At 34.6% G+C, this 17,499-nt stretch overlaps 1 protein-coding gene across 1 annotated transcript in view; it reads left to right on the forward strand.

Moving 5' to 3' along the window:
- Positions 1-17,499, forward strand: part of RTTN (rotatin) — a 212,488-nt gene that overhangs the window by 80,763 nt on the left and 114,226 nt on the right. The window contains exons 26-27 of the mRNA XM_036763559.1: positions 9,537-9,681; positions 14,391-14,545. Of these exons, the coding sequence (XP_036619454.1) occupies positions 9,537-9,681; positions 14,391-14,545 (300 nt within the window). The remainder of the gene's footprint in view (positions 1-9,536; positions 9,682-14,390; positions 14,546-17,499) is intronic.

The following is a 17,499-nucleotide window of genomic DNA, read 5'->3' on the forward strand; positions in this document are numbered from 1 at the left end:
TTGTTTCAGTGTACTGGGGATGTTTACTCTTGAGAAGGAAAGACTTAGAAGGGGTATGTTACAGGTACCTTAAAGTGTTTGAAGGATTATTCTGTAGAATAGGGATTTAGATTTATTTGGCTTGGTACAACATAGGCAGAACTAGGAACAAAGAAGTAAATTTAGGTGTGATGAAAGGAAGATCTGCAAAGTGTATGTGGTGAAATATGGTTTTAAATAGTTTCCACATTAAATTAAAAATAAAAAAATTTTGTATTTGGATTTAGGGGACCTAAATTCAAATTCTACTCTTCCACCTACTATAATCTTGGGCAAGTCACTTAACTTCTCTGGGTATCAGTTTCCTCATCTGCAAAAGGAGGGGTTTGTGCTAGGTGAAATCAAAGTTCCATTTGCTTGAAATCAATGATCCTAAGTAATGAAATCTAAGAATGTTAGTTTTTTAAGAATTAAATTAAAATTATCAATTAGCAAACATGTTTTCTCAATTCCATTTTCTTCCCCCCAGCAATTCCTCCCCTTCAATTCCCCCTGCCCCACATACCCTGGGGGAAAAATAAAAACAAAACCCTTATAAAAATGTACATAGTCAAGCAAAACAAATTTTCACATTGGCCATGTGCAAAAAATATAATTCATTCTTCACCTTGAGTCCATCTTTCTGTGTAGAAATGGGTTACATGCTTCATCTTAAGACCTCTGGAATCATTGGTCATCACACTGAGTTCTCAAGTCTTTCAAATTTTTTGTGTTTATAATGTTTTTATTCTATAAATTGTTCTGCTGGGTTTACTCACTTCTCGTTAGTTCATAGAAGTCTTTTGAGGTTTTCCTGAAAAAAAGTCACTTTCAGTATTTCTTACAGCACATTAGTATTCTATTCATCCATTTACTAAATTTGTAAAACCATTTACCAATTGATGTGCACCCCCTTGTTTTCCAGTTCATTGCCATTACAAAAAGAGCTGCTATAAATACTTTTGGACATATGGATCCTTTTCCTCTTTCTTCGATATCTTTCGGGTATAGACATAATTGTATTATCTGGGTCAAAGGGTATACACAGTTTAGTATCTTTAGGATCATAGTTCCAAATTGTTTTAATGGGATGGTAGGATTAAGAATGCTTGTATTAAGGTTTTCTTATTTATTTATTTATTCATGTATTCATTCATTCATTCATTTATCTTTTTATTTATTTGTTCACCTATTTATTTATTCATTCATTCATTCATTTATTTATTTAATGTGTTTAGTTTTCAGCATTGATTTTCACAAGAGTTTGAATTACAAATTTTCTCCCCATTTCTACCCTCCCCCCACTCCAAGATGGTGTATATTCTGGTTGCCCTGTTTCCCAGTCAGCCCTCCCTTCTGTCACCCCACTCCCCTCCCATCCCCTTTTCCCTTCCTTTCTTGTAGGGCAAGATAAATTTCTACACCCCATTGCCTGTGTATCTTATTTTCTAGTTGCATGCAAAAACTTTTTTTTTTGTTTTTGAATATCTGTTTTTGAAACTTTGATTTCCAAAGTCTCTCCCCTCTTCCCTTCCCACTCACCCTCCCTAAGAAGTCAAGCAATTCAACATAGGCCACATGTGTATCATTATGTATAACCCTTCCACAGTACTCATGTTGTGAAAGACTCATTTGCTTCTTCCCAACCTATCCCCCTTTATTGAATTTTCTCCCTTGACCCTATCTCTTTTCGAAAGTGTTTGTTTTTGATTATCTCCACCCCCATCTGCCCTCCCTTCTATCATCACCCCTTTTTTTATCTTCTTTCTCCTTTTTGCCTGTGGGGCAAGATACCCAATTGTGTATGCAGGTCAAATCTGATGAGAGCAAGATTCACTCATTGCCCCTCACCTACCTTCTCTTCTCTTCCTACAGAACTGCTTTTTCTTGCCACTTTTATGTGAGATAATTTACCCCATTCTATCTCTTCCTATCTCCCTCTCTCAATATATTCCTCTCTCATCCCTTAATTTTATTTTATTTCTTTTAGATATCCTCCCTTCATCTTCAACTCACCCTGTGCCCGCTCTCTCTCTCTTTCTCTCCATATATGTATATACACACATACATATATACATACATACACACTCACATATACATATATATACATAAATATATATATATATATATATATATATATATATATATATATATATATACATAAATATATATATATAATATGCATATTCCCTTCAGCTATCCTAATACTGAGGTCTCATGAATCATACACATCATCTTTCCATGTAGGAGTGTAAATAAAACAGTTCAACTTTAGTAAGTTCCTTGCAATTTCTTTTTCTTGTTCTTTTTCTTGATTACCTTTTCATGCTTCTCTTGATTCTTGTGTTTGAAAGTCATATTTTCTATTCAGCTCTGGTCTTTTCACTGAGAAAGCTTGAAAGTCCTCTATTTTATTGAAAGTCCATATTTTGCCTTGGAGCATGATACTCAGTTTTGCTGGGTAGGTGATTCTTGGTTTTAATCCTAGTTCCATTGACCTCTGGAATATCGTATTCCAAGCCCTTCGATCTCTTAATGTAGAAGCTGCCAGATCTTGGTATTATTCTGATTGTGTTTCCACAATACTCAAATTGTTTCTTTCTGGCTGTTTGCAGTATTTTCTCCTTGATCTGGGAGCTCTGGAATTTGGCGACAATATTCCTAGGAGATTTCTTTTTGGGATCTATTTGAAGAGGTGATTGGTGTATTCTTTCAATTTCTATTTTGCCCTGTGGCTCTAGAATATCAGGGCAGTTCTCCTTGATAATTTCTTGAAAGATGATATCTAGGCTCTTTTTTTGATCATGGCTTTCAGGTAGTCCAATAATTTTTAAATTCTCTCTCCTGGATCTATTTTCCAGATCAGTGGTTTTTCCAATGAGATATTTTACATTGTCTTCCATTTTTTCATTCCTTTGGTTCTGTTTTATAATATCTTGATTTCTCATCAAGTCACTAGCTTCCACCTGCTCCAATCTAATTTTTAAGGTAGTATTTTCTTCAGTTGTCTTTTGGACCTCCTTTTCCATTTGGCTAATTCTGCCTTTCAAGACATTCTTCTCCTCATTGTCTTTTTGGAGCTCTTTTGCCGTTTGAGTTAGTCTATTTTTTAAGGTGTTGTTTTCTTCAGTATATTTTTCAGTATTTTTTTGAGTCTCCTTTAGCAAGTCATTGACTTGTTTTTCACGGTTTTCTCGTATCCTTCTCATTTCTCTTCCCAATTTTTCCTCTACTTCTCTAACTTGCTTTTCCAAATCCTTTTTGAGCTCTTCCATGGCCTGAGACCAGTTCGTATTTTTCTTGGAGGCTTTTGTTGTAGGCTCTTTGACTTTGTTTACTTCTTCTTGGTGTATGTTTTGGTCTTCTTTGTCACCAAAGAAAGAATCCAAAGTCAGAGACTGAATCTGGGTACATTTTCGCTGCCTGGCCATATTCCCAACCAACTAACTTGACCCTTGAGTTTTTCAGTGGCGTATGACTACTTGTAGAGTTAAGAGAACTATGTTCCAAGCCTGGGGGGATGTGCCAGCTCTGCCACACCAGCACTCCTCCTTCCCCAAGAACCCCCAACCCAGACTGGACTTAGATCTTCAGCAGGCTCTTCATTCCTGCTCTGATCTGCCACTTAATTCCTCCCACCAGGTGGGCCTGGGGCCAGAAGCAGCTGCAGCTATAGTTCTGTAGCTGCCCCACCTCTGCTGCCCCAGGGGGTGGTGGCTAAACTGCGAACTCCTTTTTTCACTCTGTCCCCAGAAGCTTTTCCCACTAACCTTCTCTGTTGTCTTTGGTGTTTGTGGGTTGAGGAGTATGGTGACTGCTGCAGCTCACTGATTCAGGGTGCTAGGGCCCGCTCCACCCGGCTCCTGGTCTGGTTGGTCTGCACCACCCACGCTGGGCTCTGCTCTGCTCGGCTCCCATCTCTGTGTGGGATCGACTTCACCCAGAGACCATCCAGGGTGTCCTGGGCTGGAGCCCTGCTTCCCTCTGCTATTTTGTGGGTTCTGTAGTTCTAGAATTGGTTCAGAGCCATTTTTTATAGGTTTTTGGAGGGACTCGGCGGGGAGCTCACGCTAGTCCCTGCTTTCCAGCCCTGTGTTAAGGTTTTCTAAGGATAGCTTTGTATAGCATCAGCTTCTTGGATTTCTAGTTAGGCTGTTAAATGTATATAGTTAAAATATATTCAGGTTCTTACATAAACTTGAAATATTACCATTTCCAACAAAAGTTTTAAAGAGTAAAACCATTACTATATGTTGAATGTACTGCCCTAAGTTTTCTTCTTATTGTAATTTAAAACCACAGAAATGTCAGAACCATCATGTTAGAGCAGTGGTTATCAAAAGATAACTAGCAGACCACTGGGAGTGCCCCAATTGGCTAAAGCACATTTTTGCTTACTGCCTTGTTTTTATCTTGTGTATACCTATAAATTTACACATAGCCTTCTGAGATAGTGTATAGTTCCTTAAAGCAAGGATTGTTACTTTTATCTTTTCCTCCCTCGAATTCTCAGCACCTAATAGTCAGTACCTGTCACATAACATGTGATTAATAAATCCTTGTTAAATTGATTAATTTCTTCTTTGCTTGCAGTAGTTTTTTCTTTTACCTGAAGCACTGGGAGTTTTATATATATATGTATATAGGCTTGTTAAGTTTTGAATTTCATTTAAGTGGGTAAACTATGGATTATGTCTTTATACTTTTCCCTTTGGTTCTAGTAGTTCTAGGAAGTTTTCTTTTATAATTTCGTGAAATACGTATTTTTTTCATAATGCTTTTCAGGGAGCCCAGTAAATCTTCTAAAAATCAAATCAATTTTTTAAAATTCAAAAATAGTTCACTCTTATTGATATCTTGTTTTTCCATCACCCATACTTCCTAATATATCTTTCCCTCTTACCCTCTCAGAGAGCCATCTCTTATCGCAAAGAATAATATGGGGAAGAAATTTTTAAAAATAATCAACACATTAAATCTGAAATTATTTGTAGTAGGTCAGTCACACTTATAGTTCCCTACCTCCTTGGAGAGAGAAAGGAGGGGAGAACATTGTCACATTTCCTCTTTTGCTATTAAACTTGGTTATTATAATTTCACAGCACTCAGTTTTTATTATTTGTTATTCTTTCCATTTGTATCATCCATTTGCATGTTGTAGTTTTGTTTACTTTTTCTTAGTTCTGTTTACTTTTTTTCTATCTTCTCACATTCATGTACACAATTTAATTATCCATTCACCAATTAGTGGGCATCTACTTTATTGTTTGCTACTATGAAAAGTGCTGCTGAAAAGAAATTTTTTGGTATATATATGTGACTTTTTGATGTCTTTGGACTATATACCTTGTAGCAGAGTCTCTGAGTCAAAGGATAGACTTTAGTAATTTTCTTAGCATAATTCCAAATTGTTTTCCAGAAGAGTCGGACCAATGAACAGTTTGACCAGTAGGATATTAACATGCCTGTCTTCCAACAACTCCTCCAACACTGACTATTCTTGTAAGGTGAAACCTTAGTAGTTGTTTTTTTTTTCATTTTTTTTCTAATTGATTTGGATATAACTGCCAACGCTTTGCACTTCTTCTTTTAACAACTGTATGTCCTTTGATCATGTATCCATTGTAGAATGGATCTTGGTCTCAAATGTTTTTGTTTCTTCCTTCTTAGACCCTTGCAGGGGTTCTTGGTGCAAAGCAGTGGTAGGATTCAGCCGGTTAGCACTGGTTGGCTAGAACCAGTATCTAATTTTAGATAGGGTTTTTTGTTAGCGGGGACAGGGCCTGTGCCTGCCACATCAGCGGGTGGGGGCGGTGCCTCCAGTTGTTAATTCATTTGAATCTCACCACTGGTGCAAAGCTTTGTTTTGTTTTTCCCAGTTGATACTTCTCAGCTGTATTACTTTTGTTTGTGCAAAAGATATTCATTGTCATATGATTAAAATTATCTATTTTATTTCCTGATTGTATTTGGTAAAATATTCTCTTAGCCGTAACTGTAATATGTCTGATTTTTAAAAAAATTTTCTGATCTTTGATATTTAGGTCACTCTTATTTGGACATAATATAATATATGATATAAGATGTTTATCAAAACTTAATTTCTGTCAAAATATTTTCTGGTAATTCTTGTCTAATAGGAAGTTCTTCACCAAGTAATTCATGTTGTCATGTTGATCAAGCACTTGAATTCAGTTGATTCTAATTCTTCATTATCAAATCTTTCTACTGATTCACTTTTTTATTTTTAACTCACTAATAATTTTGATAACTGCTTTAGAGCATAATTTTTTGTCCAGAAGTCCTATTTCCTTTCCCTATCTTATTTTTTTTTCAGTTTTTACTTGCTATTCTAGACCCTTTTTTCTTACACATGACTTTATTATTTTTTTTTAGCTCTACAAAGTAGCTCCTTGGTGGTTGGATTGGTAAAGCACTAAATCTATGAAATAATTTTCCTAACATTATTATTCTTATATTGGTATTGCCCAGACATGTGTACTCCATTTATTTGAGTTCTTTTTTTGTTTTCTTTTTTACTGGGAAATGAATAATCATCAACATACATAAACATTTTAATATGTAAATAACAAAAAAAGATGATTGTATAAGAAATTCTGAACTCTGTTTCAGAGTCAACATTTCTCTTGTATATACTGATCTTCCTAATTTGAATATAAGTCCCTTGAGGGTAGGCACTGATTTTGCTTTTTTATTTTTTTCCTTTGTATTCCCCACAATCCTTAGTACAGCATATAGCACATAGTATGCCTTCACTATATTCTTGTTTATTAATTAAATAATTAATATTTGGGGGTGTATATTTAAATATATATATGTAATTTAACAATGAAGTAACACATTTACTCAATGTTGCCTTTTTTAACTCTTTCTGGTTTTCTTATGTGCAAATGTGTGATGGAATTGGGTCATACTGACTAAACTGTTATATTTTTGGTGTGAGCATATACACTTTGGGAGAACAGCAAATGCTATAAATTATTGTTTCATTAATTAATTAGACTTAAGAAAGTGATGAAGAAAATGTTAATCATGCAAATTAAACTTCAAAGTATGTCATGAATACATTTTTTAGAACCTGTTGTTAAACATTTACCAGAACACCCCTGCTTATGTGCATTAAAAATAATTATTAAACCTTCTTTAAAAAGAAAAAAAACCCAAACACTTCTATTACTACCCACTAATTAAGTCCTCCAGCCTTCCTCCCCAAAAAAAAATCAACACATTGCCCCTATCCATTAATATATGTTCCATTTGGCTTCTTTCATCCATTACCTGTCTTTTGGTTGGTAGATCTCTAGGCTTCTGAAATCAGATTGGCTGGTGTGGTAATCTCAGTTGTTTATCTTTGTGGAACATTATGCAATTGTGTGTGTGTGTGTGTGTGTGTGTGTATAATATATATGTGTATGTGTATGTATGTGATGTATGTACATATACACGTATTCATATGTGCAAATTTATATGTATCTGAGTATATACGTGTGTATGTGTCATAATATTTTATTTACATTGTTGTCACAATTAATTTCTTTGCTTATTCTCCAGTATTTTCTAAGCAAACAACAGTATTATCCACAGATAGGGATAGTTTTGTCCTTTTTTCCTATCTTTATGATTTACTGTTTGCTAGGTACTATACAAAGTGCTGGCGTTTTAAAAAAGACATACTATCTCTGCCCTCAAGAAGCACACATTCTAATGGGGAAGACAATATTGAGATTAGAATGACATAGAGTTTGTGGTTTGAGTGACTGGGAGTGACCCTCTCAAAAATACTAGAAAAGCTGGGAATTTGAGAGTTTTTGGGAAAAGATAATAAGTTCTGTTTTGACATGTTGAGTTTGAGATGCCTACAGGAGATCCATGTCAAAGTGCCCAAGAGGCCATTGGTAATATATTATTTTAGCTCAGGAGAAAGACTAGGGATGGATAAATAAACTTGGGAATCATATGCATAGAGATTATATTTGAAGTGGGAGTTGATGTAAATATATATTGAGAAGAAAAGTGAGCTCAAGGCAGAGCCTTGTTAGCTTTAGGAAGGGCAGTTTCAATTGAATGACAAGATTGGAAGCCAGCTTGCAGAAGTTTTAAAAGACTGTGATAAAAGAAGTAGAAGCACTGGGTATAGATAAAATTCTCTAGGAATTTAGCCATGAGAGGGAGGAGAGATATAGTAGGGTAGATGGCAGGGATGGTAGGATCAAAAAAGGTTTATTTTTGTTAAAGGAGGGAGATTTGCATATTTTTGCATATTTGTAGGTAGCATGGTTATAGTTTGAGGTTGAAAGGATGTGGAGAAATTGGGAAACCATTGGCATCAAGGACTCTTATAGAGAAGTTTGTTTTTAGCAACAGGGATTGACTCTTAATGTATGAGAGAAGTGCAGCTAATAGTGTAAGATGAGGAGGGAGAAAGGGAAGCTCTTGGTGAATGGTCTTAATTTTTTCAGTGAATTATGAGGTGACCTCCTTAGTTAAGGAGGGAAAGGAGGAAGGAAGGGCTTTGGGAAGCTTGAGGAGAGTCAATATTTGGAACAGCTTCTATGGAGAGTGGCATAGCAAATTGTTTAGGGGTGGAATTGAATGTTTGCTTTGTTGCTGGGAGGCCTTGCTTGAGATTAGATAACATAAATTTGTAATGATTTTCATGGTTTTGTGATTTCCTCCAGTTTACTTTGGCATATGAATAGAAGGGAATGTAGTAGATGGTGGGAGTAATACAGGGTTTTGTTTTCACATGCCATGGTTGAAAATAGTAGAAGGGGGAAAAGGATTTTTAGCATGGAGTTGTATTGATTTTATGAAAGTCCTAAATAGGGAAGAAAGACATGTAGAAAGTGCAGGCAGGGGTGGTAGCCTGGGAAGAAACTCAATGATGGAGGGAATGGAGGTCACAGACATGAAGGTCATTATTAGGGGTTATAAAGCATAGGGAAAGATGGAATGATAAAAGATAATGATTAGATAAAGGAATATCAGAATTTATGAACAAAGAAGTAAAACATTGGTGGGTGATATCAGGGTAGGAAGCCAACAGGTGAGCTGGGTCTTATTCCTTACCATACATACCTAATTACTCTCGTTGTATTGCCATTCTTGACATCTAGAACTCTGTCAGATAGTGACAAAGAAAAGGGAAATCTTTGCCTTATTCCAGTATTTGTTGAGATTTGTTTATTTATATTACCTATATTTTTCTATATTTATATTATTTATTGTATTTATTTAGTATTTTCCACCTGCATGTAATGATAGCTTTTGATTTTAGAATATGCTGTTCATCATTTTGAGTTTCAAAATGTCACTTTTATAAGATTGCGTTTTATACACAGAATAGCTAATCATTTATAATCCAGTTACTTTAGTATTTTGTATCATAGAATTAGCTACATTTTATTATTATTTGCTATTTATATATTTTGTGATTTGGTGTTTTTTTTGTACATTAAAAAAAGCATATTAAACCTGTGTTGTGTTTTGCATTACAGGTTTCTACAAGTACTTCCTGCTTGTCCTGAAGATGAGAAGCTTCTGGCTGATATCATGTGTTTTATCAATAAGTTACTGAAGGAACATAGGAATAGTCCAGTTATAGAATTTCTAGATTGGATTCTGGAAATACTTCTTAAACATGTAAGATTATGTATATGAAGTAATAATTTTTTTAGGTTTGAAATAATCTCTAAAAATCATTACTAAAGTATTATTGGAAAGTGAGTAGTTTATGGAATTTTGCTTAATGAATCTATATCCTGTGGCCTAGTTAATGATCAGTCTCATAATAATGATTCTTTGTTGACTGGATATTAACCATGCTGAATGATATTTAATACTAATAACTTCCATTTATCTGGGGCTTTAAGGTTGTACAAATCTCTTTTTCCACCATAGAGCCCTCTGAGGTAGATATTACAAGTATTATTTTCCCCATTTTATAGATGATCAACTAAGGTTCAGATAGGGAATTTTGTTTGCTCATTGTCACATTGTTAGTCAGTGTCAGGGTTAGAAGGGGAACTCTGTTCGCTGAGTTCAGTGTTCTCTTTGCCACTACACCTGGAAACATTCTCTAGAATAAATACATTCTTAAGGATTCTCTATGTACTAGCACCTGTGCTTATAAAAAATTAGGAAGACTCATAATGGATTGTTTGCAGTCAGGAGAAACATAAGTTTGCATCCCATGTCTGATACTCACTATTCCTAATAATAATAGCCAGCATTTATACAGTGCTTTAAGGTTTGTAAAGCACTTTACACATATTTTCTCATTTTATCCTCAACAACCCTGGGAAGTTAGGTGCTATAATAATAGCACCTAGTAATAGAAAATAATCCTCATTTTACAGATGAGACAGATAGAGGTTAATTAACTGACTGGCCCAGGGTCACACAGCTAGTATCTGAAGCCAAATTTGACCTCTTTAAAAAAGGGAATAGTGAAATCTGCAGGTACCTAGTAGACCTATTGTGAGCCACAAAGAGTACAGTAATGTATATCAAGTACTTTCCAAGCCTTAAAGTGCTGTATAAATGTCATTAGCTCTTATTAACAATAAAAATGTTTAGTGTATTTATATGCTGATATCTTACTGAGGTGCAAATAGGATTGGACAGAGATATACCTCTATAAGAGTAGAGGAGTAAGAGGGTTAGGACAGTGGTGCAGAGGAAGACTAGGATAGGAGCTTAAGTTTTGGTTTTTGTTATAGGAGATAAAATTAATACAGAGATAACAGCATTTACCCTTATAGACACTTCAGCTTTAAGTACTTTAAGGTTCCTTCCAGCTCTGAATTTATGACCCTGTAATCTTAAGATCCACATCCTAAGGAACCAACAAAAAACCCAAACAAACCAAAATAAACACAAAAAAAACTGCCAGCCTGATGAATAACAGTTCCTAAGGAGTTATTGTTCTTTCAAAATATCATGTGTGAAGAAATTCAATTTTAAGAAAATAATGTCCCTTTTTGTTCCCTGTAGTCTCCTTTTATTTACTGAAGAGGTAGATTTCCATTTAAACATGATTAATCAAGTGATTTGGATAGTTGATGAAATGTTTAAAAGTATATTTTTTCCTACATAAAAATGTTAATTTTACATCTATATATATGCATATATGTATACATATATATAGTAGAGAAATTTAAGGAACTTTTGAGCAAATTTGACCATATGCACACAATTTGAGAGATAAAATACATTAAAAAATTCATTTATAGGAAATTTTTGCCAAAGTAAAATAAAATTTTATTATCACCACAATATTTTAATTTTAAAAATACAATTCCATTTAACACATTTATTTTGAATTACTTCAAAGCCACCCCAAGATAACCTTATTTCTATTGTTTTTTTGATGCTTTGTCTATGATTCTGGCAGTAGGCTTTGTTTTCTGCCAGAGGATCAACCTAGCTAAATACACAGAGATTCAGCACCAATAGTTTAGCCAATCCAGGAAACAAACAGAAGTAACAAAATGAACTTCATTCATCTGTAGACTCCTTTCTTCAGTGTTAGTGACAGAAAGAGGTGAAAGATGGTAGAAGGTGCTCAGACCATTTTTTAGACTGTCTATAAACATTAATTTAACTATTGGTACTCTTAAGTACAAGGCCTTGTTCAGCAATAGTCCAATTCATCTATTATTTGAGGAATTGAATCATAGCAATATTGGAATTTTAATTATAAATACAGCCAGAAGATGTTTCAGTCAAATGGAAAGGATGATTATAGGTTTTCTTTGTAGAGGCAAATAAAGGTGTTGGCCAGATTGTTTTTTATCAAAGGCAGCATGAAACATTTTATGTTGGTTGAGTGTATAGAGAACTGGATCTGGAGTCAGGGAGATTTGAATTCAAAACCAGCCTCAGATACTTACTAGCTGTGTGAATCTGGATGAGTCACTTACCTTCTGCCTGCCTCAGTTTCCTTATCTGTAAAATGGGGATAATAAGTATCCTTAACAGGAAGTCACTAGGAATAGGGAGAAGACTGGAAAAGGACTCTTCTAGAAGACAAGATTTGAGGTGAGTCTTGAAGGAAGATGAAGCCAAGAGGCAAGAGCATTGTAAGTTCTGAGAGCATTCTATGATAGCCAGTTAAAAGGCATGGACCCAGGAGATGCAGTTTTGTGTACAAGGAACAGTAAATAGGCCTGTGGAGATGTAGGATAGAGTATGTGGAGGAGGGAGTAAGTGTAAGGAGAGTGGAAAAAGTAGGAAGGGTTAAGATTGTAAAGGACTTTAAATAACCAAACAGAGCATTTTATATTTGATCCTGTAGGTAATAAGGGACCACTACAGTTTATTTAATAAAGGGGTGAAATGATCCAACCTCTGCTTCAGGAAAATAACTTTGTCATCTGAGTAGAAAGTGGGTTGGAATGGGAAGAAACAAATGATATTTTTAACATTTAACAGAGAAGAAACAACTGGCTACTAATATGTAAGTCATTCTTGAATCAGCTGACTACATAGTCAGATCATCAGCTTGTTAGAAAAATCAAAACCAAATTGGAACTTAGGATAAAAATGAAAAGAAAATCAATGTGGTGCTTTTAAAACAGTTCCAACCTGATACATTTAACCAAGCTGTTGTTGAAGGGGCAGCTTAGTATAGTAGTTAGGGGAATTGGTCTAGAAACTAGGAAGCCCTAGGACTGAAGTCCTGCATTTGATACATATAAATACCTAAATGGAACTACAGTCTCATTAATGTGGGTATTTCATTCAATAATGATGATCACAACCTTACCTTGCCTGCCCACTCTGTGTTACTCTTATCTATGTTCTCTTGTAAATTTACCACAAGGAGTTCTCCCAGAATGGTGGTGGTCTTTTTTGATTTTTGAAAAGATACCTATAGAACACATGGACTCTCCAGTGGTTATCTTTCTTGATCTTGTCACATGACTGGCCTATTTTTTTCCTTTTTCTCCCTCATATTACTATCAGTGGTGCTTAATAGATGCTTAAATGAATAATTGATTGACTCCATACCCACTAATAAGTATTAGGTGAGGGATCAAACAGTATGCTTGTCAAAGATGTTCTTCACTATTATGGAGGAGATCTGGGTACAGTTTGAACAGTTCCTTCCTATATAAATGGTAGGATCATAGATTTAGAGTTCTAAGGGACAGTGAGATTCTTCATATGCTTCTGTTTGTAGCTGTTGTCATGCTTGATTTATCAAGCCACATAACACTGCAAAATGCCCTAAATGAGACTCATATGCATTTTGATGTTTGTGCTAATGATACAAACAAAAACCCAAGTGGACAAAATAATGCTGTTGTTCAGAATATTATAGGCCTTTGGTTAGAAAGCTTCTTGTGTTATCCCATCAGTGTCTGTGTATATTTGTGTACATATGTATATGCATATGTGTGTGTACATATATGTGCATATAGTATCCCAAAAATCTTATTACAATCTTAAGTTTTAAGAGATGGGAAATAAGTTGGCCCCAAAATTAAACAGGAGAGCTGGCTGGGTAATAATTTCAAGATTTTCCTGAAACAATAGCATATTTTTAAAATACCATGACATCAGTCATGTAACTGAAGTCTCTGAAGAACTGAAATTGAAAAACATACAGAAGATATGAGGAGACACATGATGGGTTTGGACAGATTACAGCCAATTATAAGCAAGGAATTATTGAAGAAAAATAGAGTTAAGAATGTTATCAAAGAAATATTAAGAGAAAATATATACATTTTATATATATATATATACATACACATAAACATATGTATGCTTAGGTGTAAATACATATGTAGATTTTTTTCTCTTAATATTTCTTTGATAACTTTTTCATTGTGTGTGTGTGTGTGTGTGTGTGTGTGTACGCACTGGGCTGGTAACATGATGAAGCTATAAGTACTGTAGTACACAATAAAATTTTTGAATTGGAGATATAATCATGTCTACTAAAGGCACTCTTTCCAATTGTATTTACCCAAAATTCTTTAGATTTCTTTTGCTTCCTTATTTGTAACTTTTTAAAATAGTATTACATAATGTTTTGGTTAATTATTTAACTTTGCATAATATCAAGGACTTCTGTATCCTTTTAGTTCATTCCCTAGGCAACTACTAGAATATTAAGAATAATAGTGAATTTGAGAACCAGTATAGTAGAAATAGGCAACATTTAAACTAAAAACACTTTTGACCTAAAACTTTTAGCTGTTATGCAATTAAAGTCTTTGTATGTGTGTAACTCTGTAACTTAATTGTTTCTACAAACATGAAAAGTAACTATTGTTGAGTATATAATATCACAGACCAATTATTATTTTCAATGTCCTTTTCAAAAATTTTACTTTTAGAATCCAAATCCACTTTTAGAGCTCCTTGGGCAGTCAGAAACTCAAGAGCAAGAAGAAGCAGCTGACACTCAGACCACAGTCAGACAACGACTACGAAAGGAACTGATGACTTTCTTTAATAACTTACTGCTCACATTCATGGATGTAACAGACCGGTAGGTACTCATATTCATTGATGTAACAGACCATTAGGTCTGTATTTAAAAATGCATTCATATTCTTAGAGCTTTAGTAATAAGGCTTTTCATTTAAGACATTGTAATCTTTCAAGTGGAAGGAAAAAGTTTGTGACATGATCTTCTTTTCCATTGGCGTGGTTGCTTTGGTCATATATGCCAAAGAGATGGCATAGTATGAAAAGAATTTGTAATGCAGACTTAAGGCTAGACAAGACCTTCTAAATCATCAGTCCAATATCCTTGTTTTAGGACATTGTTTTAGATTTTCCTAAAATACTGAAATCTCCTTTTATACTTTACAATCTGTGATTCTGAATATTTCCCAGTTGTCTTGAGCAATTAGCAATGCCACTAAAAGGCATTCGTTAATGTAAATATTCGTTGTCTTCACTCAATAGGTATTGGCTTCACTGTTTCCTCAGATGGACTAAATCAGGTTGAGGGTAACTGAGGGGTCTCAAACTCATTGGTGAGTTAGGATGGTGTCTACCCCAAGCATGTGAAGACTTCCCCTGGCAGAATGGGCAGATGAGAACAGTTTGTTCCAGTGACCATGAAGGCATCTGAAGCAGGTGCTGTGGAGTATTTACAGCTGGGTTAGATATTGAAGATGCTAAAGTCATCCATTCCATCTTGAGCTATCATTGGTCATTTTTACTTTCGTCTTGCCCCTGGAATCTCATGACTCTGGAAGAGAGAGCAAGGCCAACGACTGAGCAATTCTTATGCTTGAATCAAAAGACTTGATTCATACCATTTTACCATTTTTTTTACCTTCTTTTAGAGACAGCTTCACTTCAAATGTTCATATGTACTATTTGTGCCTGAGCTGAGGTAGAGCCTTCTGAGCCCCTCTTGGTCTTATTAGTCAAAGTCAGACATTCTACCTTGACCCCAACATAGTGGTGCCATTTTGGTCCTCTTCAAGAACAAAGCACAAAAACTAACCATTTGGTTTCACAGTTAAATAGTTATCATAAATTGTTACATAGTGATAGCAAAATGAATGAACCTATATATTTCCTGTCATGAACTTCTGTTTTGTTTATTTAACCAGGAATACAAAATTAGCATTATCAGATGTTTAAGTAACAACAATTAGAGTCCTTGTTTTCTTTCCCATATTTAGTTCTTGACAGTAGTTGGGATATTTTATTTTTTATAGGAAGAAAGAAATGGTAATGAGTAGAGTATGGTGGTTTTTGTGCGAGCATAGCCTTCTGAAAAGAACAGAAGTAATATACAAAGATCAACGACAAGGTGAAATGAGATGAATAAACCTCATTTAATAAATTGAATTTCATCTGTGCCCTTGTGTCTTGAATGTTAAATAAATTAAATTTTGTCCCCATAGTAGATTTAAAGAACCTAGCTTCTATGGAAGTAGAAGGTATAGATATCTGGAGATTTATGGCCAATTAGAATATTCGTAGATCTCATTAGGTTGACATCTTCTGTTTCACAAATGTGCAGTTTGCCTCAGCAGTCTACCATGTGGATTAGCCAAAGAAGTTAACTATAAAGAAGGCAAAGGACTTTGTTATTATCAAAAAGACAAAAGACTATGGACTGTGCTTCAAGGAAATATCTGGGCCAAAGAAAAAATTTTAGTGATCTGATGAGTATATATTATGTTTGTATTTCTCTTAGTAGGAAGTAAAAAAAAAGTTCAGAAGGTACAAACTTGTCTTTGACTTAGAGGAAGAAATTAAAAGAAAGGGCTATTGAGATTGAGTTCTATTCTCTGAATGAACTGGGAGAATGGAATTTTCCTTGAAAGGGCAGAAGTGCTTCAAGGAAGAAACAAGAAAAAGGATATGGAAACTGAGGAGAGTTCTTACCTGTGTCGTGAAGGTGGACAAATGTGAAACAGGAGAAGACCTATTGAACATTTGGAGGTATTTGATATATGAGGCTCTTCATTTAGGAGGTAGAACATCTCTGCAGGTTGTGGCTTCTTGTGCTCCAAGGAATAGTGATTTTAATTCACAGGTATAATCAGGTAGAATCCATTAATAGTCAGAGGAGGAAGAGATTATGATGGTGGTTGGTCAGTTTCTACTCAGGTATACCTAGTCAGTCAGCTATTTTTTGACATGATATAAGTAGTGAAAAAAATGGTTCTCTTTTTTAAAGGATGTGACAAAGAACCTCCCTTAATTTGCCAAATGATTCTTGACACGAATGATGCTACTGGAAGGAAACTAAAAAATATTACTAGGCATCATTAAAAAAAAACACAGATTTTCATTACAACTACTGAATGAAAGTAAGGGATTCAGAATAATTAGGCAGATTTGGGAGATGAATACAATGTTCTGAAAAAATTACTTCTGAGATAGCAGAATTTGGAATTTTGGATCATGTCTTCAAATATAGTAATGATTGAGTACATATAATAAAAATTATTAAAAATGTGTTTACTTAGGATCTTGAGAGTCTAATCAAGAGACCTTTAAACTGAAAAAAGGAGCTAGCTGTACAAAGAAAATGGCCTGTGTAGATCTGACAAATCTGGTGCCTTAGTGATTATCAGGTACAATATAGGAAAAGAAACAATAAAAATGTTTAGTAACTCTTGGGAGATAGTATCAAACAGAGATAAAATCCATGGTTTTAGAAATCATTATAGAAATACATAATTTGTAAGTAATTAATAGTGAACTAGAGGAGGAAAATTTGACCTGGGGTTTGGTGGGATATATACATGCATACATACATACATGCATACACATATGTATTACTCATGACTAGACTATAGCTCTTGGTGGGATAAAACTCATGACTAGACTATAGCTCTTGACAGATATACCTTAAATCAGAAGGAACAGAATACTTAAGAGTGAGGGTGGGAGATGGGGTTTAATAGTACTGTACATTAAGAAGATGTATAGGAAATCTAGGAGTAGAGAAGCTTGATGGAGAACATT

Source organism: Trichosurus vulpecula, chromosome 1 (assembly GCF_011100635.1).
Source record: "Trichosurus vulpecula isolate mTriVul1 chromosome 1, mTriVul1.pri, whole genome shotgun sequence".
In the NCBI taxonomy this organism is placed as follows: Eukaryota; Metazoa; Chordata; class Mammalia; order Diprotodontia; family Phalangeridae; genus Trichosurus; species Trichosurus vulpecula.